The sequence below is a fragment of the Ursus arctos genome, unplaced genomic scaffold (genome assembly GCF_023065955.2).
Source record: "Ursus arctos isolate Adak ecotype North America unplaced genomic scaffold, UrsArc2.0 scaffold_32, whole genome shotgun sequence".
In the NCBI taxonomy this organism is placed as follows: domain Eukaryota; kingdom Metazoa; phylum Chordata; class Mammalia; order Carnivora; family Ursidae; genus Ursus; species Ursus arctos.
The window spans coordinates 4565161-4589100 of record NW_026623008.1 but is presented as its reverse complement, the minus strand read 5'-3'; the positions used below and the strand labels follow the sequence as shown (position 1 = coordinate 4589100).

The 23940-nt window shown below is 44.5% G+C and overlaps 1 protein-coding gene across 1 annotated transcript in view; it reads right to left on the bottom strand.

Moving 5' to 3' along the window:
- CAMTA1 (calmodulin binding transcription activator 1) overlaps positions 1 to 23940 on the bottom strand; it is a 111652-nt gene that overhangs the window by 7181 nt on the left and 80531 nt on the right. Inside the window, exon 4 of the mRNA XM_026519939.4 lies at positions 1 to 23940. This exon is cut by the window's left edge and continues 7181 nt beyond it. Within this exon, the coding sequence (XP_026375724.1) occupies positions 23932 to 23940 (9 nt within the window). The 3' untranslated portion in view covers positions 1 to 23931.

Genomic DNA, 23940 nt, shown 5'->3' with positions numbered 1-23940 from the left:
TACCAAAACACGCCACATGACAGAGTGACGGAGGACTACGCTAGCGTGGGCTGTCTGGGAAGGGCCTCCCTGAGATGACATTTGAGGTGAGACCTGAGTGGCACGAAGAAGCTGGCACACAAACACAGGGTGGGGGGGACAGCACCCCATGGGGAGAAAACTGCAGAGGAGAAGCACACGACCGGGTGTGTTCCAACTGTGGGAAGGATCGATGCGCCCAGAGGAAGAGCACACGGTACGGCCTGAGAGCTGTCGCAGGGACCAGGCCACACAGGCCAAGTGCACTCCAAATGGGTAGAAAGTCACTGCAGAGTTTTGAAGCAAGCTAGTGACCTCACCCAGGTTATATTCTTCATAAATCACACTGGTCCCTGTACAGGGAGCCAGACTGGCAACAGGAGTCCAGATAGGAAGAGGGGTCAGACGTCCAGGCAAAGAAAACGAGGACAGCCCGGACTCGGGAGGCACCAGCAGAGATGCACACAGCGGGGCACATGTGAGAAGGAAAAAGGGACTTACAGATGGGTCCCACTTGTGGCAGGGGACAAAAGGCAGAATCAAGGACATACCTGAGCTTCCGGCTGGAGGTACTGACTGCTCAGTCTGGACGAGGAGACACTAGTCTTTATTTTCACAAACATCCTCCCAGGCTGTTTTTACCAACACTGAACTTCAACCTCACCAGACACCATTGAACCACGGACAGAGAATGCCCTACCCGCTCCAAAACTGAAAAGCAAATTTAGGAACTAATACCTACAATCCTGCTTCCAAATGAAAGGTTTGTGAGCTCGGCCTAGGGGACAGCTTGCAAGCATCTCCAAGCAGCTGCCTGAGCTACCTGCCTGCTCCCACGACATCACATCACCCTCCCTCCGGAAAGGTTTCCTTCCCCTGGCTTTGCAAAGGCCCTCCGCATGAAGCAGCTGCTCACAGAGCTTTTCAGCTTTACCAGACTTTTTAAAACAGATACTTTTTCTACCCTGCGTTTGTCACCATGTAAAATGTTGTGCTAGTTAGCAGTAATTATGTAAATGCAAGCAGCCATTTCTAGTTTTAAAAGGGAACCCCATTTAGCATTCTCACGTCCTGAAATGTTTAAAATAGCTAGTCCAGTGATGTTTTCACTTTATTCAAACTGTTTGTGTGGATTTAAATACAGGTTCAGCAGAAACCAAAGCAAGTCAAACATTTACTTTCTATTAAACATCTAAATCAGAAGATTAAAAACCTATTTTACATTTAACAGAAAGAAGCCGTCACATCAGCAGAGCAGCAATGGCTTCACCGTATTTACTGCCAAGCGTGGCTGATGTTCGAGAGGCAATCAATTTAGGAAGGGAGGGATGGATTTCTTTAAACTCTTCAAAAGGGGACAAATACATTTGAGCAAATCTTTTAATTATAGTATCTTCCAAAGAACCTACAAAAAGCCTTTATTCCTTCCAAACTTAATGCGTTGTAAAGGCAACTCTTGCTCCTTAATGCCACATGAAATATGCAGCATAGCATAATTAAATTTTATTCCATGCTATTTTTATAGGGTTCACAGAAATAGAGGGTGGCATCACCTCTGAAACAAACTTCCAGCAACTTTGCATTCACCGTGAATGGTTGGTTTTCAAAACTGAACTTAGAATGCAAAACCTATTCCAAATGCCTGTTTCAGTCCAGGACAGATGGGCAGGTATTAAAAAGATAGGCTCATTCATATGTCACAACCAACCTTCAAATAAACAATTGCCCCAGTTCTCCGCTTGCTTCACTGTGCTTGCCACCAGGCGCCTCTGGGCACGGATCTTAATTTTCAACATGCAAATACTGGAGCCTGTCTTATTTTTCAGTGTGAATCTATCTGGTGGGGAAAGAAAACAGAATGGAAAAAGACAAGGAAAAAAGTGCCCGTAGCTGAAAGAAATTTATAATTTGAATGAATATTTGGATAACTGGATGTTTTGTGGGGAGCAGGCTTGAGGTTTTTGGTCATTATTGTAAATTACACAACTAAAGTCTTACTCTTCTTTCCAGTCAATGTCAGAAAACCCCAAGTGAACACAAAACACCCCCTTCTCAGACTGACGACTCAGGTTACAGACCCACCACTCCGAGAGGGAAGCGGTCACCATCTTGGGCAACCCACAGCCAAGTCCGCCAGCCAGAGGAAGCCCAGCAGCCCCTAGTCTAACCTCCTCGGGGTCCATCCCACAGCACTCCCCCTGATGGGACACGGCCTGTCATGACACGCAACTTCCCCACGACATGTCCGTGAAGCTAAAACTTCATTCTGAATTCTGCCCACATCAGCAGGGCTGATCTCAGACGGCTGGTTACCCAGCCGGACAGCACCATCTGTTTTACAACTTCCTAAAAGGCACAACCTGAAGAGGATAATCAAAGCCACAGCGAAGATTCCTCCCAGGTGACATCCGGAGCTGCTGCAAGGGAGCAGCACACCCACCCTCGCTAGAGGCCATGAGGGAAGCCACCAGGGATCCACCCTGGCTGTGGCTCCAGAATTCTGAGGGGCCAGGCAGGAACCAGGCAAGCACTTGGACATTTTGTCAGCTTAAGAAAAAAAAGAAAAAAGATGGTTCTTTAATGAGACTCTTAGAACTTGAAAAGATTAAAACATATCTTAATTCTTCCACTTGGCTTTGTAGCTTGGTCTATGTTACTGATTAAAAAAACAAAAGAAAATCACCCACCAAACTCACCCAAGTGGGCAGTGAGACTTAACCGTCTGGGCATGAGTGCCACCACAGGCAGCAGCACATGGCTTCCTCTGAACTCACCTTTTCAGACAGGTTAAGTGAGATGCTGTGAGAAATGGAGACCTAACCACAAAACAAACGATGACAAAATTAAATTTTATACCACAAAAATAGATATGAGAATTTATATAAAAGCACCGTATTTGCAAAAAAAAAAAAAAAAAAAAAAAATTTTTTTTTTTCCTTAGGAGACTCATTTCTGTTTTCTGATTTTGTGTAAGTAAGATGTTCTGCTGGCTTTTCAAGAACCTGGTCCATTTATCACTTTTTCGAACTACATCATTTTCTGACTCAAATATCTCTGTGGTTCGTAAAAATAAAAAATAAATAAAAAGTCCTACGTGTCTCCAGTGCCAAGGTTCCCTCCAGCACAATACACAGCCCAAAGATCACACACAGGACACCGCCTCAAAGTAGGCTGCAGGCACACCCGGGCACAGACCTCGACTTTCCCTGATGGCCCAGGATGGTGAGATTCTGTTAAATCAAGCCTATAGTGCTGATCTGATAATATTCAGGAAGGATCTGCGTTGAAACAAAATATATAAATTGTCAATCAGGTATCAAAAAATGTGCATATTAGAAGCACAAATATGATCACTGGGATGGCACTTAGCCAACATAAAAGAGAGAAAACAGCATTTTCAAAGCCACATTATTGCAGGAGTGCTGGAGGAGGCCTGGGTGAGAAGTGTTCAGTCGTGTGTAGAGTGGCTCTAATGAACTTGGCCTCCATCAGTCACCCCCTGGCCTCCCTTACTTCATCCAGGTACACGAAAGGGGAGTGACAAAGTTCTCCCCACCTATCTCTCAGGGTTAAGAAACCAAATGAGATGTTGTCTGAAATCATTTTCTTAGATTATAAAGGTAGATACAATGTGAGCTGCTACTGTTTTTTTATACACTAATTACAGACTATCTATATATTAAAACTAGCTGGTGGGCTTTTGATTAGGAAGCTATGTCAGTTCTTTTTGTATTTCCAAATGTAAGAAATGTTTTTGGGGTTTGGGGGAGGGGGGTTGGAATATGCACATTTCTACCCTGACTTAAACTGTGGCGGTGTGAGATGCGGCCGGGGTGCCAATGTGCCTCGGTAACACGCTGACGCCAACCGCCTGCCTCGTCTCCCGTATGGGTGCACAGCTCATTAACTTCTTCAACGGGGAAACTGTTTAGGTGTTAAGATCCTGGAAAATCAAAGACTACTCTATTGTCAAGTGGTCACAGACACGGACCAAGGTAAAAACAGAAGGATGATCTGGAAGCAAATGGCACATCTTCAGCAAAATTCAGGTATTTAGGCAAATATTTCAGCCTTAGCCAAGTGCTAAATTGGCACTTTAAGCCAAATGTGATCAAAGATCACAGGGATTATACATGAAAAGTATAAGGAAACCTGGTCATATCAAAGTGAGGCTTGCAGGAGAAACTAGGTAAGGGGACTGTGCAAACTCTGTACCACCTTTGCAACATGGCTGTAAATATAACATTATTCAAGATTAAGACTTCATTTTAAAGGAGGGGGGAACTTGCTTTGGGGAAGAGAAGGAAAGAAACACGTATGTAATAGCAATCTGCACAAAGCTTACAACTCTCTCACACACGAGCTCATTTCCACCACACAACTGTCTCCTGACGTAGGTTCGAAGCAGCAACAGCCAGATCGCACAGCTAAAGAAACTCATAAAAGACAGAGCGACTTCCCAGGGTCCCACAGCTTTTCAGAGGTGGGAATGAGATGCTGTTTCTGGCCTGCCTGACCCCAAAGCCCCAAGAGTAAGCGAGTCTGGCCAAAGGACCCAGGCGGGAAAGGTGGGGCCTGCCCTGCAGGGAAGATCTAAATGTACCACAATGCCCACCTACTTCCAATCCACTGGGTAGGTTTGTCTCAAGTGGCACCACTGAGTCACCCAAAGGCCATCAATCCAAGAAGTGAGTGGTCCCCTCTTCAAAAGGCAAATTAAGAGATGCATCTAAAAATGGATGTCCTGATCCCCCTTCGAAAATCTTAACGTTGGTATACCTTCCTCCAGTAAATTCACCTGAAAATCCTCTCACCCGGAAATTCATCCTAGCCTACACTGCTAAAGAAGTCTCCCCATAAGGCTGTTACTAGTCAACTCCAGGGCCATGGCTTAATGGACGAGGGCACTGACGAGCACCCAACACATGAAAAATAAACTACAGATGGGCATAAATCAACCACTGCAGACCTTTTCAAAATCCACCAAAAAGAAAAGCTCTCAGAAAAGAACCAATTACAAGAAGACTCCTCCTCAGACGAGTTTTCTGAAGAAGGCTCAACGGGTCAGTCCCTCTCTGCCTGATGTCCTCTGTGTGCCACCAGAGGGCACTAACTCATGTAATCACTCTTGAAAAACTTCTGTCACATTTTAAACTGCAGGAATGTTGAATGAAAACTAGATTTCAAATCAATGAAGCGCTAGGTACGTAATTCTGACAACGGCTTTAAGCATCTGTTGGTCATAAATCTCAACTGAATTCCAGAAAACTTAGAAGTACACAAACACAGCAACAGGGCATGCTAAAAAAAAAAAAAAAAAATTAAAAAAAAGTAAGTCAATCGAATCTTCGGATTTTTTAAAATAATGTATTTCAAAATACAACTAAGAGTTACATATTTGCTCCCGCATCTCTTGGCTCTAGGCCCATCATCTGGGTAACCTGCCCAAGGATCTCATACATGGCACACATAAGGGCCCAAAGAAAAACGTTTCAGGATCTTCCTCGCTCTGAAAGCCACTCCTGACTGAGTTAAGGTGGACATTCACCACATTAAATTACAGTTCAGTTTATGATGCATGATTAAGACATGATTTAGTCTTTTGTACTAAAATCCGTGTAAGAGATAAAGGGCACACATTTCCTAGTGCTCACTACGCCCTGGGTTGCTATTCTGAGCACATTACACTTATTTAATACTCACAACATCCCTCGGAGAGGCTGTAAAATTCTATTTTAGTAAAAAGTTCAACCTTGCATTTCTTGAGCGCAATCAAGAATTTTTCTTTACATTTGTATCCTCCACTGATGATTTATTTGCCCACAAAACCATAAATGCAGATGTGTGAGTTCTGCCTCATTAACCAGCTTCTGCAATTATTTCTTCACCCCAGAAAATTCACACTTCTTATACGTTCATGGGAGGATAAGATTACATAATCAAAATAGTTCAGTGGTGAGTTTAATGAAAAATGCATTATGCCCTGAAAGGTTTTTTTGTTTTGCTTTGTGGTACATAAAAACCTGCTCTTTGCTTTTCACACTTTATTTAAAAGGAAGTGAAACATACTACTGATTTCATCAGAAATGTTGGGTACCTCACTACATGACATAAACTTCAAGCTCAACTGGGCCTTTGGTTTTCCCGGTTTTAGGTGATTCTTTCAGTGTGCAATGAATAACTGAAGTTCACAATGAAAGGAACACAATCTGACAAATGCAGTACACTATTCCTGAGAAGCTGAAGTTCTTTCACCAGTTTGGCTCAACTTAGTGCCCCGAATAAACTCACCTTGAGGTAACAGCCTACATCAAAGGATACAGTTTCCCTGGGTTTTGACCTTTGTATTAAAAACAAACAAACCAATCCTCCTCGAAGGTTCTCAAGAACATGTGGGTACTGTGGCCGACACCAGCACGAAAGGAATAAAGAGGGAGCAGCTGCAATGTGTATTCTAGAACAGAAGTACTTCTGTTAGTTCCATTAGAATAACTGCCTCTGTGTCTTTGTTAATGCCCCTTTGACCTAGGAAATATTCTGGTTTATCTTGTTTTCTTGATGCCAAAATCTATTTTTTAAATTAAGAAAAGTCAAAAAAATATCTACTTTCTACCTATTTTTATTTTTCATTGCTTCTTTCTAGACTCTCACTAGATGCCTTGATATTAAAATAAAGGAGTTTGTTTTATTGCTTTGCTTTCCTGGGCTTCTCAGGTATTGAGTTTTTACAAGTGGAGGGTTTGTGGCAACCCTGTGCCAAGCATGTCTATTGGTGCTATTTTTCCAACAGCATTTGCTCACTTTGTGTCTCTGGGTCACATTTTGGTCATTCTCGCAGTATTTTAAGCTTTTTCATTATTATTATATTTTTAAGGTGATCTGTGATCAGATGTTGCTGCTGTCATTATTCTGGGACGCCACACACCACATCCGTGTAAGATGGCAAACTTTACTGATCAGTGTCGGGTGTGTCCTACTGCTCCACTGACCAGCTGTTCCCCTGTCTCTCTCCTCCTCAGGCCTCCCTGGTCCCCGAGACACCACAATATTGAAATCGGGCCAGCTAACAACCCTACGATGGCCTCTAAGTGTTCAGGTGAAAGGCAGAGCCCATGTCTCTCACTTTAAATCAAAAGCTAGAAACGATTCAGCTCAGGGAGGAAAGCATGTTGAAAACCGAGACAGGCTGAAAGCGAGGCCTCTCCTGCCAAACAGCCAAGTTGTGCCTGCAAAGGAAGAGTTCTTGAAGGAAATTAGAAGTGCTACTCCAGTGAACATAGGGGTAAGAAAGCAAAACAGCCTTCGTGCTGAAATGGGAAAAGTTCTAGTGGTCTAGACAGAAGAGCAGACCAGCCCCAGCATTCCCTTCAGCCAAAGCGTCATCCAGAGCGAGGCCCTCACTCTCCAGTTCCTGAAGGCTGAGAGAGGGACGGAGCTGCACTAGAAAGGTCTGAGGCCAGCGCAGGTGGGTTCATGAGGTTTAAGGGAAGCCGTGCTCATCACAGGAGCGCACGAGGGGAAGCAGCAAGTGCTGACACGGGAGCGGCAGCAAGCTCTCCAGAAGATCTAGCTCAGAGGATTCCCGACGGCACCGACACGAAACAACAGATTTTCCACGGACACGAAACACCTGCTGCTGGAAGGCTTACCTCGCTTTTCCACAGCTGGAGAGGAGAAGTCAGCCCCCGGCTTCCAACTTCCAAGGACAGGCTGCCTCTCCTGTTGGGGCCAATGCTCATTTGCCATGGTGCGAATTTTCGAACTACGCTAAAGAACTGGCTACATTTACTCTGCCTGTGCTCTACGAATGGAACAGCAAAGCCTGGTGACAGCACATCTGTTTACAACATGGTTTGCTGAGTATCTTAAGCCCGCTGTTGAGGCCTACTGCTCAGGAAAATAGATCCCTTCCAAAATAGTACTGTTCACTGACAATGCCTATGGTGACCCAAGAGCTCTGACGGAGATGTGCGAGGAGACTAATGCATGCTAACACAACATCCATCCTGCAGCTCATGGATCAAGGAGTCATTTCAACTTCCAAGGCTTACTATTCAAGAAATACATTTCATAAGGGGATAGCTGCCCTAGATACAAATTCCTCCGATGGATCTGGACAAAGTAAAGTGAAAACCTCTGGGAAGGATTCACCATCTAGATGCCATTAAAAACATTCATGATTCATGGAAAGAGGTCAAAATATCAACACGAACAGGAGTTTGGAAGAAATGCACTCCCACCCTCATGGATGACTTTGAGGTGTTCGAGACTTCAGTGCAGGAAGGAACTGCAGGTGTGGTGGAAATAGCAAGAGAACTAGAATTAGAAGTGGAGTCTGAAGATGGGACCAAATCACTGCAATCTCATGATAAAACTTGAACAGATGAGGACTTGTTTCTTATGGACGAACCTCTTAAAGAGAGAATCTGCTCCTGGTGGAGACTACTGAAATGACAACAAAGGATTCAGAATATTACATAAACTTAGTTGATAAAGCAGTGGGAGCATTCGAGGGGACAGAGTCCAATTTTGGAAAAAGTTCTACTATGGGGAAAATGCTATCAAACAGCATCGCGTGCTAGAGAAATTTGTGAAAGGAGGAGTTGATCTATGCAGCAAACTTCATTGTTGTTTTGTTGTAAAAAATCACAGCCACCCCAACCTTCAGCACCCACCACCCTGAGCAGTCTGCAGCCACTGCATATAGATAAGACCCTCCACCAGCAAAAAGGTCACGACTCATTGAAAGCTCAGATGATGGTTAGCATTTTTCAGCAATATTTTTTAAGATATGTACATTTTTTTAGACATAATGCTATTAACACATTTAATAGAGCAAAAAATAGTGTAAACTTAACTTTCATGTGCACCGGAAACAAAAACATTCATCTGACTCACTTTATTGTGATACTCGCTTTCTTGCAGTGGTCTGGAACCAAAACTGCAAGCTCTCCAAGGTACACCTTATTCCAGAGACAGGCCTCCTGTCTCTCCTACATCTGTTTCCTCTGCTTCTTCATCAGGAGGCATGGCTACCAGAACAGAGCGTAAATTTGTAATTCAATATTCTAAAGCCCTGATTTGCTCCGGCAATTCAAAAACACCCCATGCTGCTCATTTCAATCATAACAAAATTTTTATATTTACCCCCAAGTTTCACTGTTTTATCATTTTAAAAAGTTATCTATAAAAGGCAAATTAAAAGCAAACATTCAGAAAGGACACCACATCAGGTGACCCATTTATGCACTCACAGCATTTATTCAGACTCTCCCCACACAGTGAAGACAGGAACAGCACAGAGGCCCTGCCCTCGTGGGGCTTCCATTCCTGTAGGACAAAGACAGCCACCAATACATGACCCTACCACCACTCTGGAGATGAGTGCTCTTAGGAAAAGAGAAGCTTGCAAAGGGGACGGAGAGTGGCATCTGGGCACGAGGACAATCGCCGAGACCTCCGTGACCAGGTGGCACGTGGGCAGAGACCTGCTCTCCCACAGCCAGGTCAGACTGTGGATCTCTCACGTAACAACTGTGGGTAAGGCAAGAGTGGGGCACTTTCATCTACTTTATTTTCAGTAACATTCAGTTCAAATTAATTTTGGATCTTAAGTGCAAGCACTTCACTAACAGAATTATCTTGGAGCCAGACATGGGGCTGCAGGATGGCAAGATCCCCCTACGAGTTCTGCCAGCTCTGAGTCCAATGTGCCAGCCCTCGCGGCTCCAGCTCTGTGGGTCCCTCTTCTTGCTGCGCCCATGAACAAGTGTGTGGTGAGAGCCTGAAATAAATAAGTGTAAAATGGGTCAAGACCATCGCTTCTATTTCTGTTTTTAACTGAAGAAAATGTGCCCCATTTCCAGAGGCAGAGAGGAGGAGACATCTGAATAAAGACAAACTACGGTTTGTATAAACACACACGTCTGCACATGTGTATGTAGACGTATAAATGTACCAGACACACTACTCACATATATATATCCACACAGATGACTCACTTCCCTACGGTAACTCAGCCTTTTTACAATCATTACAGTGTAACTTTTACTGGTTGCAAGATGTATCTTTAAGAGGCCACAAGAGTTTTTTAAGGGATCGAATTAAAAATTAAGGGTTCAAAGATGATCAAGGTTCAGATTCAATTAACACTAATTTTAGGAGAATTTTCTACTGACTATGCATATTCAGTAGACTACTTAAGTTTTTGTTTTCTTTTTTCTACCACGGCATCCCCAAGGAGTCATTATGTACAATCAGCTCTCTAATTCAGATTAGCGTGTCTAAGTACATATTGATGCAACAGGACACAATGCTTCGAGAGGCTCCCCTGCTGGACACCATTAGGTGAAGCACGGGCCTGAGAAGGCGGACTGCTCAAACTGAACCCCCAGCACCGCCACTCGTTCCTTCAAGCAGCTTCACAGGTTAGAGGAATGCAGTATTTCAAAGGAACACTGAATGAGGAGTAGGACTAACATTTCCTTCATTAGGTAAGATCCTAAGAAGCTACAGGTGACTTCCACAGTGGCCCTTGAACCACCAAACGCACACTGACGCGGAAGGAAGCCGTAGAAGGTCTGTTCTTTCTGATCTGTCTCACTTACCTCCCCTTGCTTAGATGCTAAGAGGGGAAGAGCCATTTTAAAGTGAGTGATTTTGGGTAAAATACTGAACACCATGCTAATGAATCTTTGAGGGGAAGCTGGAAGCTGGGTGCAGAGGGAGGACGCTAATTTGTTTTTCTACTATGGGAATGATTTCCAACCAAACCTCAAATTGATGCAACAGAAGCATGACTAGTGAACTTCCGTGGAACCAGATACTTATGAAAGAACCATCACATTCAAGCATGTGTCCAATGCAGAGAGGCAGCTCAGTTTCACAAGCCTCGAGGATGGTGCTAAAAAGGACACATCATAGAAAGAAAAGAGCTGTGGGCTTCTTACAAAGGAAGTCCTCACATGTATGATCTATTCTCCTAGCTGTTACTCAATTAAATAATTAGTTAAGACACCAGAACAACAAACTGAAGATTTCAAGGCGATCAATGCTAAATTACATTTTTTAAATATAAAATGTGACTGTCTCTGTGGAATCAGACAGCAGCTTCTGACTTGTTTTCTGCATATTTGCTTTCTGCCACCCAAATTTTAAGAACTACATAAACGAAAAGAGTATTTATTCTCTTCCCCCAAAACAACTAAGTTTACCTTTTTGGCTTGAAGGTGCATTACCCCACCATCCCTTCCCCTTTTATCCAGCCACATTCATTCACTAACAGCCATGCACACATGCTGGGCTGGCCTCTAGGGAAAGAGAAATCAGTAAGGTCTAGCACCTGCCCTGAGGAGCTCATGGTTTAGGGGACTAAAAACACCAATAAAGAGACAAATTACAATATGCTATGGCAAGGGTCCTCAGAGGGACACGGAAAGCAGTGCCCATTAAAAGCGAGCCAGTAGGACAGGCTGTGCAGAACGGGCACATGGAGAAGTGACATCCGGGCTGGCCTCCAGAAAGAGACTGTCTGCCAGGCACAAACCCAGGAAGGGGCGGGAGCAGAGGAGGAGGCCCGGGCTGGGAGAGCGTGTGGGGGAGGTTGTATCTGTCCGTGAACACCTCCACTTGCATGCAGAGATGGGCGTTCTGAGTTAATGAATGCTTTATTAATAAAGGCAAATCCAGATGCCAACCCAGAGAAGCATTCAGAGAGCTGGCTTGCACACAGGTTCTAGGACAAGGGAGGGCAAGGAAAGGCTTGCCCACTACCGAACAAGCATCTGCTTTGGTTAGGGTTACGCCTGCCAGGGTGGATCAAGTTTCAGTGTCAGCAGTAAATTTCTGAAGGAATAAAGTACAAGTTTAAATGTTATGCTCTGGATTTTTTTGAGGCAAGAATTATACCAAGAGCATGGTAGTGACCCAGATCTAAATAAAAAACAATGAACAAATGTCAAAGCACTCACTTCCCTAGTCTTCTAGACACACTGACCTTCACTTTCAAAGAAACTAGAATTGTGTGTGGACCACATTAAGTAATCATGCTAACAATGCTTTTAAAAAGCTAATGCTTTGGTTCTCTTACATAACATGTGTTATCATTTACAAGTGGCATGGTAAACTAGCTCTTCTTTTGTTGGAATAAATTCCAGTCCATTCGTCATAAAGATTTATGTGTGAAGGAGTGACTTTAAAAGCAAACCAGCATTTAGTGGAGACAAAAACCTCAAAACAAACTGCAATAAAGCCATCAACGTTCTTTAAATTTCTTGCTTAATTTCCAGTTCTTAGCGTTCACCCACTTATCTATTAGATAAACATTTTAATTAGAATAAAGAGAGTTTAAGAAAACTTATGTAGTGAGCACGTTTCCTTATTACTAAATTGTGTCTACTGAGTCTTCTTTCACACGAGCACGCTGGTGCCAGAAGGACATTGTATTTACAGAGGGTGCACAGCTAGTGACCAGTAAATGCTGTGACACTCTCATGGAACTACTTAAGTCCGGACGTTAACAAGACAAACTACCTAGACCCCACATCCTCGTGACATTAGTTCATACGAAATGAACAAGCAATTATTCCTTCAAAACAGAGGTCATCCAAGAACACAAGGTTCACAAATCCATGGCTCAAAACAGACTCTTCCTAAATATTGGAGCTGGTAGGATTTTTGAGGACCTTTTTTTTTTTTTGGTTAATCTTAATAATCTTAATATAACAGGAAACTAAAGAGAAGCTAAAATAATTTAAACTTGATAAAGGTACAGAAGGGGAGTATCCATGCATCTTTTTCCCTGGGGCTCATTATCTGTATGGAAAGTAGCAAGACCATGTGAGTGGCCTGAGGCGTTCCTGTTTATCCTCTCAAAACAGTTTAATTTTCCTGGCCTACAAGGCTAAAAACAGCTTCTGACCTCATCATCAATTTTTATTAATCTTTAAAGACACACTGTGGATCCAAACCAAATATATAAATTTATCTATGTAAGTTGTTATACACACACACACGTAACAGAGCAAGCGTGCACATGCCATATATATATACATATATATATACACACATATATATAAATCTTCTACACAGTAAAAGGCTGACCATGCCTGCCCTTTCAAAAGCATCAGATGAGGACAGGCAGGTTTTGCATGCTGCTGCTTCTACCACATGGGACAGCCTCGAAGCTACTAAACGCTGACTTCTGTAGGGATTCAAACACATTTAGGATGAAGTATAACTAACATTTGAGGTATGTGAGGATTATGCCAAAATAAAGATAGAATCTAAAGATACAACAAAATAAACATAAGAATCTAAAGGGTATTTTTTTCCTGGGGGTGGGGTGTGTGTGGCTGTAATGAGCTGCCCACATGGAGTTAGTATTTTCATTAGTGAGTCAATGAAAAGCCTTGTGGATGAAAATAAAAACATGCCAAGTGAAAAGCTGCCATTTTTGGAAGATCTTGTCAAAATTATGGCCTTGTGTTCTGATACTTCACTGTGATTCAGAAATCTTGTCCCAAATCCATCATTCCAAGGAGGTACCACCACCTGGGTTTTAAATGAGGCAAGAGCAATCCCTCATAACCTCACGGATGCTTTGAGAAGTAGGACAGGATCAGGGTCAGGAAATGCTCCTTTGCAGGTAGAAGGTTAGAGCAGCAGCCACTGAGGCACAGATCCTACCAAGAGCCACAGCATGCCCCTTCTGCCTCTCCAACCCTGTTACTCTCATCAGGAGTCATAAGTGGTTTCAGAACCATGCAGACAATCCTTCCTAAACACTGGCCTGTTCCTTGACCCACTCCTCTCTAATACCCTTGAACCATACTTCCACGAGCATCCCCAACCTGTCCAAGATGGCAGCCATGAGCCACATGTGGATACTGAGCACCTGAACTTGCGTCTGGTCTGAATTAAGATATGCTGAAAGTATAAAACCCATATTGGATTTCAAAGACTTAGTACAAAATAAATGTAAAATATCTCAATAATTTTTATATTGATTGCATGTTCACATATTTTAGATATATTGAGCTAATAGATCATTAAAATTAATTTCATTTGTTTCTTTTTACTTCTTTAAAACATGGCTTCTAAAACATTCAAAATTACACATGTGGCTCACATTACATTTCTATTGGACAGCACTATCCTAGGCCTTGATGTTAACTACAACTGCATTCCTTCGATATCAAATTCAAGCATCCCTCTCTTTGACTATCCCTACTCCAACCATTCCTTTTTTTTTTTTTTTTTTTTTAAGAGACAAGTTGGGTGGTCAGAGGGAGAAGGGAGAGAGAATCCCAAGCTGGCTCCACACCCAGAGCAGAGCCCAACTCAGGGCTCTATCCCAAGAACTGAGATCATGACCTGAGATGAAATCAAGAGTCAAGAGTTGGACGCTTAACTGACTGAGCCACCCAGGCACCATTCCTGATCCTATTCCTTCAATCCCCCTGTTGCCATGGCCTCTCACTGCCCTCATCTTCCTTGTGCTTCCCTTTTGCTGCCCATCTGTCTTAGAGTATATGATCCTTCATCACACCAGCGCTCAGCTCCCTTGCCCCTTCCCCCGCCAGCATTCCCAGGGCAAAATCCCAATCCCAGGTTAAACCCTACTCTGCCCCCTCATAGCCTACATTTGGGCAGCAGAAAGCAGAACTCTTCAAAAGCACCAACTCTGCTTCCTGTCCTCCCATTTCTGCTTGAACCAGCTGGGATAGGGTTTTTGTCCTCACCACTTCACTCATCCAGCTCATATCAAAGTCACCATTGACCTCCATGCTGCCAGGTCCACAGTCAATTCTCAGTCTGCATATTACTTGACTTTTAGCAGCATCTGACACAGAAGATCACTCTCTCTGCTTTGAAACACATTCTTCCAGGAGACCTCGCTCTCCTGGCTTTCCTTCTCTGGTTGTTCCTTCCCATTCTCCTTTGCTTTCTTCTCCTCCTTCCTCTTAACACCACAGCATTCCATGTTTGAACACCTCTCCCTATCCAAATCCCCCTTAAGGATCCCATGCATCCCAGAGCAAGTAAGAACCTTCTAAATGCTGAAAACACTAAGAAGTCTGGCTTGAGCCTAGGCCTCTCCTCTAGATTACAATTCATATATGTGACTGCCTAGTCAACACCTCCACTTGGCATGTTAGAGTTAACACGTCCAAAACACAACTCTTGCTTTCTCCTCACCCTTTCATCCCAACCTGCGGCTCCCACGGGCTTCCCAATCTCAGCAAAGAGAAGCTGCATTCTCCCAGCTGCTCAGTGCAAAAACATTGGCATCCACCCCAACTCCTTGTATTTGCACACAACCTGTCAGCTCTTCCTCTGAAACACATCCAGCATCTGACCGTTTCTCACCACCCTGGTCCAGGCCACCACCAGCCCTCGCGACAGTCTACTCACTAGTCTTCTTACTTCCATCCCTACGGCCCTAAACCTAAGGGATCAGCGAACTTCTTAAAGGGCCAGATAGTAAATATTTTCGGCTCTGTGGGCCAGATGGTCTCTGTCGCAACCACTCAACTTGGCTGTTGCAGCTCAAAAGCAGACTCAGACAATATGCAAACGAATGATTGTGGCTCTATTCCAGTAAAACTAGAACTTAAATGGACACTGAAATTTGAATTACGTATAATTTTCATGTACCACAAATTATTATTCATCTTATTTTTTTCAACCATTTAGAAATACAAAAAACATCTCAGTTTGCTGGCTGCACAAAAACAGGTGGCTGGCTGGATTGGGCCTTCAGGGGATGGTCTGCCAACCCCTGCCCTAAACTGTTCTCTGCACTGCATTCAGGGTGATCCCTTAAATCATGGTGTCTTTCTGCTCAACAATTCTCGGATGGCTTCCTTTCTCATTCACTAAAATCAGAAGACCTCACCATGCCCCGTCAGACCCCGTGGGACATAGCCCCTGATACCTCATCCTACTGTTCTCACCAAACCCACTCAGAGCAGCCACACTGGCCTCCTCGCTATTCTCCTTTCTTCTCTTCTGCTACTGCCAAACCCACATGCACCCACCTGGGGGCCTTTGCTTCTGCTTTCCCTCTGCTTGGAATACTCTCACTCCAGATACTACCTGGATCACTGTGTCACTTCCTTCAAATCACTGTACCAGACACCTGCTCAAGTCACACTTTCTCAAACAGCACACACCTGCACACCCCCGGGCCAACATCCAGGAACCCTCCCAACGGTTCACTTAGCTTCACTGCTCCTCATCACACTTAGTAGCATCAACATTTCTGTGTTGGTGGAGAAATAAACAGATTAGGCTGTTGTTTAAAAGAGAAAATCGCATGGTGTGAAGAGCATGCACTCGGAGGCAGGTCACCGGGGTTGGAAGACCAGCAGCACGTCCTGCTGTGTGACACTGAGCACTTAACTGCTACCTCTCTGTACCTTGGTGTCCTCGCCTGCAAAACGAGGACAACAAGAGCACCTGCTTCCTCCCTGCTCTGAGGACTAACTAGTGAATAAATGTTGTCACATATAATCACTCAATTACTGTTACTTGTTTTTTGTTTGTTTATTGGCTGTGACCCCTCCCCACCCAACCAGAAAATAAGCTTTTTGAGGGGAATGGCCTTCTTTTGTTTACTGCTTTATTCCTGGTAACTAGGACAGCGCCTGCTACTAGGCATTCAATAAATATTGAACCAATGAGTAAGTGTTCAAATTTAAGTCATTTGAGGGTAGACAACACTCCACCGCCCACTCCATCAGCACCTAGGTATCAGGGAGAACGAAAGTTCTCTCCAAACCCACCACAGAATAAGAAATTAAAAACCTCCTTTTCCAGGTGGGTTTGTTTGCTGATGGTTCTTCTCCTTGTGGAGAAGCAACAATCTGCTCCCCTGAAGGGAGGCGCTCCTGTTGCGCTCTGAGCAACAACGCATCACCTCCTAGGAAACCTCCCACAACCGAACGCCGTGCTACGTGTGTTGAGGGTTACATGCTCAGGTCTCTCACCAGATGAGAGAAGAAGCAGACCTCAGAGCCAGTCAGGTTCAAATTATGCACATAAAATGGCAACTCACTACCTAGGAGCACTTCTCTATGGGTCTGACAATATTTCCTGGACACAAACACCGAAGCCCACTTATTCAAAGTAGCTTACAGTGAACTGGCTTCTTCCGAAAACAAACAGTACCTCCCCAAGTAACTGACCTCTTCCCCAAGCAAAAAGATGATAAAAACATTTCTCTCTACCCATCGTACACATGCGTCACTCATAGTGCATCACAGGTTCGTGAATTTGGCATTTCTGCTGGGAGGGATGGAGTTCTGATCTACAGACGGCATGACGATGAGTTAAAGTACTTCTGGGTTCTATCACTTTGTGCCATCATCTTTAATGTGGAGATACCTACGTACGTCCCAGTGTGGCACGGGCTTTTTCTGATGAGAGCCCTACTTTCTTCAAAAATAAACAGGGATAAGGTCACCTACCATTAAGCAAAGTAGAAAACCACTCTCCTAATCCTCTAAGATGTTTCACTGTGAAATAGAAAATGAACATCTTCAACGCTGGTTCCACCAAGCAGAAAACGAATGAGTGAGACGTTAAGTGATAAAAACATGCCTACATCAACGGGCATCTAGCTGAGCTACTGCCCACCGGCAGTGCAGTGAGGCCAGAAAACCGTGAGCACGGATGAGTAAACGATTACGAGTAAGGGTAAGAAACTGGGGACTAAGGAGTGGATGCATCCCAAGAGGTCAAGGTGAACTGGCACGGACCTCCCAACGCCTCTTCTCTGCACTGCTCAGGCTTCCTGCTAAGAGTGCCATGACCTGAACGAGTTCACGGGGCTCCCTGGGCGGAGGTTGTTCTAAGTGGTAAGACCTAAGTTTTTTTCTGCTACCCCTGTGGTTGTTTTTTTTAAATTCTACACTTGGTTGGTCATTAAGGTCACTGTGACATCAACAGCACAGAAGACCTGCATGAGCCAAGCAGGCACACACCCCGTATCTCAATACTGCACTGCATACAGTGGCAAAACCCGGAAAATCAGGATGACAGCACTCTAATACTGTATTTAGCTGATGATCCTAAATAACACTTTGTCAGCTTTTGTGATCTAGCACAAAACCACACGCCTTGTGATATACCAGCTGGGCTGTGGTAATGCCCTTGACTGGAGACTTAAAAGCTTTGGTTGGGACATAACTTTGATGTATCATATTTCCATTTCAAACTGCAGTGATTATCCCTGGATTTGGCATCACAAAAAGTACCACCAAAATTAGATTATGGCTAGTTAATAAGAGTCCCCCCTCCCCTCTGGTGCCATCCACGAGTGAGGCTAGTCTCCTCTTTGCTTCTGTGCAAGATCGAAAAGCCATGGCTGTTTGGTTTACAGGATGCAGGCATAAGAACCATCTGCCTGGTCTGGTGTTTCTTTAATTAAAACTTTAATTACAGACATATCTCTGCACAGATACGTGCAGTCTATCAGCTCCTGTTCTTAATTACCTGTGCTAATGAGAACAGAAAGAGCGAGTGTTTGCTGAGCGTCTACTACGCGCAAAGCTCCTCTGCACCAGATGCTGTAACAGGTCCGCGAGCAGGCAAAACCACGGCGAACAGCCAGGCCCGAGCTCCAACCCTCCCTACCAGTCCTCCTCGCCACCGTAACGAGAGCAGCAGAACAATCACCCAGGTCTCTCCTTGGAAAAATGAAGGGCGAAGAGGGGTAAACCACTCGAAAGGACCAGCACGAGAGAGAGGGAAAGGACTGGATGATCAAACCCGAATAACCCAAGTTCTGAGGTAGGCACGTGTGCTCTTTGTCATCGTGCGGGGTATCTGTGTCCCCAGGTGAAGATGTACACTTGAAGTGGAAAGTCTGGTCTAAATCCTAGGACTCTGAAGCATGTCACACAGTCCATGGTAACCAGGGCCACAGTTTCCCAGGGAAACAAGCACCACAAACGAGAAGGAACAGGAGAGGTTTCCCGTGATCCCCTGACTGTGCAGCCCCACGGTTGCCGCAGCTCCTCCTCTAACTCCCTCTCTGGCTAGAGCCGACTGCCGCTGAAGACGGCAAAACCCTCTCCTCATTCCTGGAGCCGGTTTCCCGGTGTCCACAACGCCCGAGGAAGGGCTAACCTCCGTCAGCACGGCTCCTGCAGAGGCCAGATGGGGGCCGTGAGGAGGCCCCTGGGTCACCCCCAAAGCACTCTGCTGCGGAAGCTGTTCACGGGAGGGGGCACCAACGCAGAAGGGCTGGATGCTTTCCTACCGTCTCTCGAGACAGACAGTGAGTGGCACACACGCACAGGTGTTCCAGCATCTGCTCTGCTCCCCTCGTCAGTGTGACGAAGGGGGAAGCACCCGAGCAGCACGTCCGGACCCGCGGAGCACCCTGAGGAAGGGCCTGCCCTCTCAGGAGCAAAGTGAGGGGTCCAACCAAGACGGCCTCACAGCCCAGCTCTAAAAACTGTACAGCAAACACACTAAAAGCCTGATACCAGTGCCTCGAGAACGGTCAAGTCCATCCTACTGTCCCACATTCCGCCCTATTCAACGAATCACCAATGAAAGCTGACAGGCTAATGAGGGGTAATGCCTACTCCTCCAAAAGATCGATATGAAGACAAATTAAGAAATGTCGATGTGAACACCTACTTCGTGCTAGGCCTCCTGGAGTATTTCAAGTGCTCTGGGGTCCAAGGATAGACACACCCAGAGGGATCTGGCCCACGGATGCAGACAAAGAAAAAGAGGAAGGATGGGAGAAAGATGAGTTGGGAGCTAGAGGAAAGAAGGCGGGGGGAGGGGGGGAGCATACAAGATGGGAAAAAAAAAAGAAGTGAGAGAGGAAGAAGGTGGAGCCCCCTAACTATACTCAGTTCCGTGACTAACTTCAAACCTGGTTTTGGGGATGGTCAGGTGCCCACTTCCAGAGGACTATATTCTATGGAGTGGATGGCTGGGATTTTTCCCACAGAAGGGGTACTGATTATAGGTGGCTGAATTACTAAAATGGCCCACTAAGGCCCATTTAACTTACAGTGTAGCTAACTACAGAATTAATAGCACTGGCCCATGTTCTGGAAGCACAGGTCTATATGTGCACCAATTATTTACATTTTCTTCTGTTTATAACATAAACTTCCTGTATTTCTGAACCTACTGATTCTACCAGAATGGCCAGATCAGAGCCATTCTGATGACGTGGCCAGAGCGCCATATTTCAAAGCTGTACAGTGACCCTGGGTGTGCAGTCAAGATGGAGCCTTCCCGGCAGTAGTGGCAGCAGGTCACTGGAGACCTTATTAAGTCAGGGCTGCTAATGGTTAAGGGACCATAATGCACACGGCTGAGTCCCCTGCAACCGAACGGCAAAACAATTTCCTATCAGGGGTCCAGCCACGTTTGCCAGTAAAATAAGGATGCAGGTGCCAGGAGAAGGACAGCACCTGGACTTAGGTCCCAGTTCCATTATTTCCTAGGAGTATGACCCTATGAGGGCTGATTTAACCACCTGATCATCAGTGTTCTCAGGTGCAAAACAGGGTGAACACACCACTCACCTCGTAGATAAATTTAGATAATTAAAATGTATAGAAAGCACCTGGAAAACTGTGTGACCCCCCCCCCCCCCACAACGGCGACTTCCTTCCACTTCTTCAACTTAGGAGGAAGCACTGAAGCCTCATACAGTTTTCTGACTCCTTGGGAGCCAGCGGAGCAGTGAGAGATGGGGTGTCTCTCCCATGGGTCTCTTCCTGTATCTCCACAGCGAAAAACCACTAACATGAAAGCGTTCAGTGCTCTTACTCATCTAAGCTTTTCTTCCTAAAAGGTTAGGAGCCCAGATTTACCTTTACACACCTGAACTTGCATCTGCCTCAGAGGCGCCCAATAACCGTAAGCATCCCAGTCCCTCTCCCCTAAGCACGCCTGGCTCTCTCAGACAACGTCAGGAGACTAATGGGAAAGCTGTCTGAAGCTTCATCTCCTTCAAGGTGTGTGCCCTCCTCAGAATTCCGTGTCACTGAAACCCCACCCTGCCTGGGTCTCTCCTGGTGTGCAGGATCTGGCCGGGATGCCACAACCACTGCTGCCCCACTTGTCACCCCTGCTCTAACTACTTTGCAGACATCCACCCCCAAAGACGCACCCATGACCCTCTTGAGCAGGGGGCTATTCTTATCAGCTCCATTTTAAAGAGAAGGAAACTGAGGCACAGAGAGGTCAAACCACTTGCAAGGGGCCAAAGTGGGAGGTGGCCCTGCACCCCAGGCGACCTGGTTGCAGAGCCCATGCTCCTGGCCATTCACCACAGACTTCACTACAACTGCCTCTCAGTGTGACAGTCACAGCTGCCAACAGTACAGCCACAGGACGAAGTTTAATTTCAAAAGCACCTTCCTTCTGGGTTCCCACTGGGTCCAGCATTCAGTGTTTCATTTATCCTGCCAACAACCCTAAAAAGTAAGTAGGAGACATAACAATAGTCTACATTTTATATAGGATAAAACTGAAGCCGAATCTGTGAAATGTTTTATAAACTCTTATATTTTTAAACTGAACTGATTTCCGTGTTTTTAATCACATCAACATGTAAGTCTTTTGAAGTCTTTCTATTCCAGTTCTTTAGTTTTGTAGAACTACCTTAAGAGATCCAAATGGCACATCCAGATACCCTGTTAGTTAAAAACAGGTTTTTCTGACGCCCAGACTAGAGTTTTCTCTGAATCATGCTTACAAAACCTACATCCATGTGGCTTACAACTTACCAGAATCCCTACATATGAACCAAATAAACAACGGTTCTTGAAAGTTAAGTAATAAATATGTCCATACACTAACTCTCTTAGAAAAATTAAGTTAGCTTAAAATGCACTAAGCAGGGGCGCCTGGGTGACACAGCGGTTAAGCGTCTGCCTTCGGCTCAGGGCGTGATCCTGGCGTTCCGGGATCGAGCCCCACATCAGGCTCCTCTGCTGGGAGCCTGCTTCTTCCTCTCCCACTCCTGCTTGTGTTCCCTCTCTCGCTGGCTGTCTCTATCTCTGTCGAATAAATAAATAAAATCTTTAAAAAAATAAAAAAATAAAAAATAAAATGCACTAAGCAGAACACTTTAAAGAAAACCTAAGTGACCTAATTGCAAAATAAAATAGCACAATAAAAACATTTCTCTAGTGCACCTATTTATGTCTCTTCAGCGCCTGCTGGACTTAGGAATAAAGTAGCTGACTATCTCTAGAAGCCATGGGAGCCTACGGGGAAGATGTCAAGAGGCCCTGATTCTGTCAGTCAACAGGGAGCCTGTGACTCTCTGGGGGCCATCAGCCCGCCCCCCTCAGGCACTGGGTGGCTACACGGTGCTTCCGCAAGAGGAGGGGAGCACACTCTGTGCGCTATTCCTTCGGGGCGGGGAGGATAACACCATCGGAGGAACACATCATGGGTGGGATCTGGAAAATACTCCTACACAACTCTGAAGCATTCTCATTTAAACAAAACAACAAAAAAAACCCTTAAAATTCAAGGCAACAATAAGTGGCTCGTAACTATTGGGACATTCATTCCATGTACTTTCTGGCTTTGTAATCATAGGATCTGTATTTCTCAGCTCTTGGTATTTTGCAATTCTGTGAAAAGATAGCCAAGGTCAAAGGCAGTTTTCCAGGTATGTAAGTACAACAGACAAAAACAAGCTAGTAAGCCTGAAGACGTGTTCACGAGAGTTCCAATCTCCACTGAACAGCTCACTACAACTAATTTTAATTTGTGGTTCTAATGAATGACATAAACTTTTATAGGTATCAACAAAGCTCAGAGAGGACTTAAATCCATTTCAGTGCTCATTTAGCAGCTTCAGCTGTGTGCAATTAAAGCATCAGCATTAAATGTTAGAGAATAAAATAATGAGACACTTAAAAAATAATCTGCGCTTCAGCAGGCCACGCTAAGAAATTCCCACAACTTTTTTTTAAGGAACATGATTTCTTAGAAATATCCTGCCAGTTCAAAGAACTAACTCAAGTTTGATTTTTGTTTTCAGACTCTGGTTTGTTTTGCTTTTGAATAAGAATTTTCTGAAAAGCAGAATACAATTAAAAATGTCTAAACAACAGTCACAAAATAGCACATGTCATAAAGCAATCAGGTATGCAGACCACTGCAGCTGACTCCCCAGGCTTCAGCAGAGACAAAAGCACATTTCTGACCATGTTAAAAATGTTGCTTGTTATTAACTTATGCCTCAAATAAAGAAATAAATATTAAAGGAGGGGAAAGGTACTTTCTGGGGAAGAGACGACTTTCTTATCTTCTAGTCCATACATGGAATTAAGGGGCTCAACTCTCTGTCCCAATAATACTTGAGAATATAAAATGTAATCTGAGGTTGTAGAACGTGGCAGCTAAGACTGCTAAACTCAAGTTGCCACTATTTCTGAAAGAAAGAGGAGGTAATCTGCACAGGAAGGGGTGCGTGCTGAGAGGGAGGGGGTATGTGTGGAAGGAGGTGGTGGTGGCTGGCTGCTGTGCGTGAGAGTTACGTGTCATCAGCAAGGTAATCTAGCTGTTGCAAAACATGAATAGAAAAGGAGATCTATTGTATGGGGAAATGCACTCGCTAAACTTAAATTTTAAAAGGATGAAAACACAGATTACACTTTATTTTAAAAACTGAAATGAATTTTAATACAGAAAATGAAGACAGCATTTTGCAAATTTATCGCTCAAAGGGGTATCTCTATTTAAGGAAATCAGCGTGTTACACTTTGAGAGATGAAATGTTACAGCTTGTACACCAAAATTAAAAAATGAAATTAAATTAAAAAATGAAATGGTTACCAAGGTAATGCAGGTCAGGGGATCAAAGGTGAAGGGTCACACATTATTAAAAAGAAATCCAAAAGGACGGCTGCATCATGATCT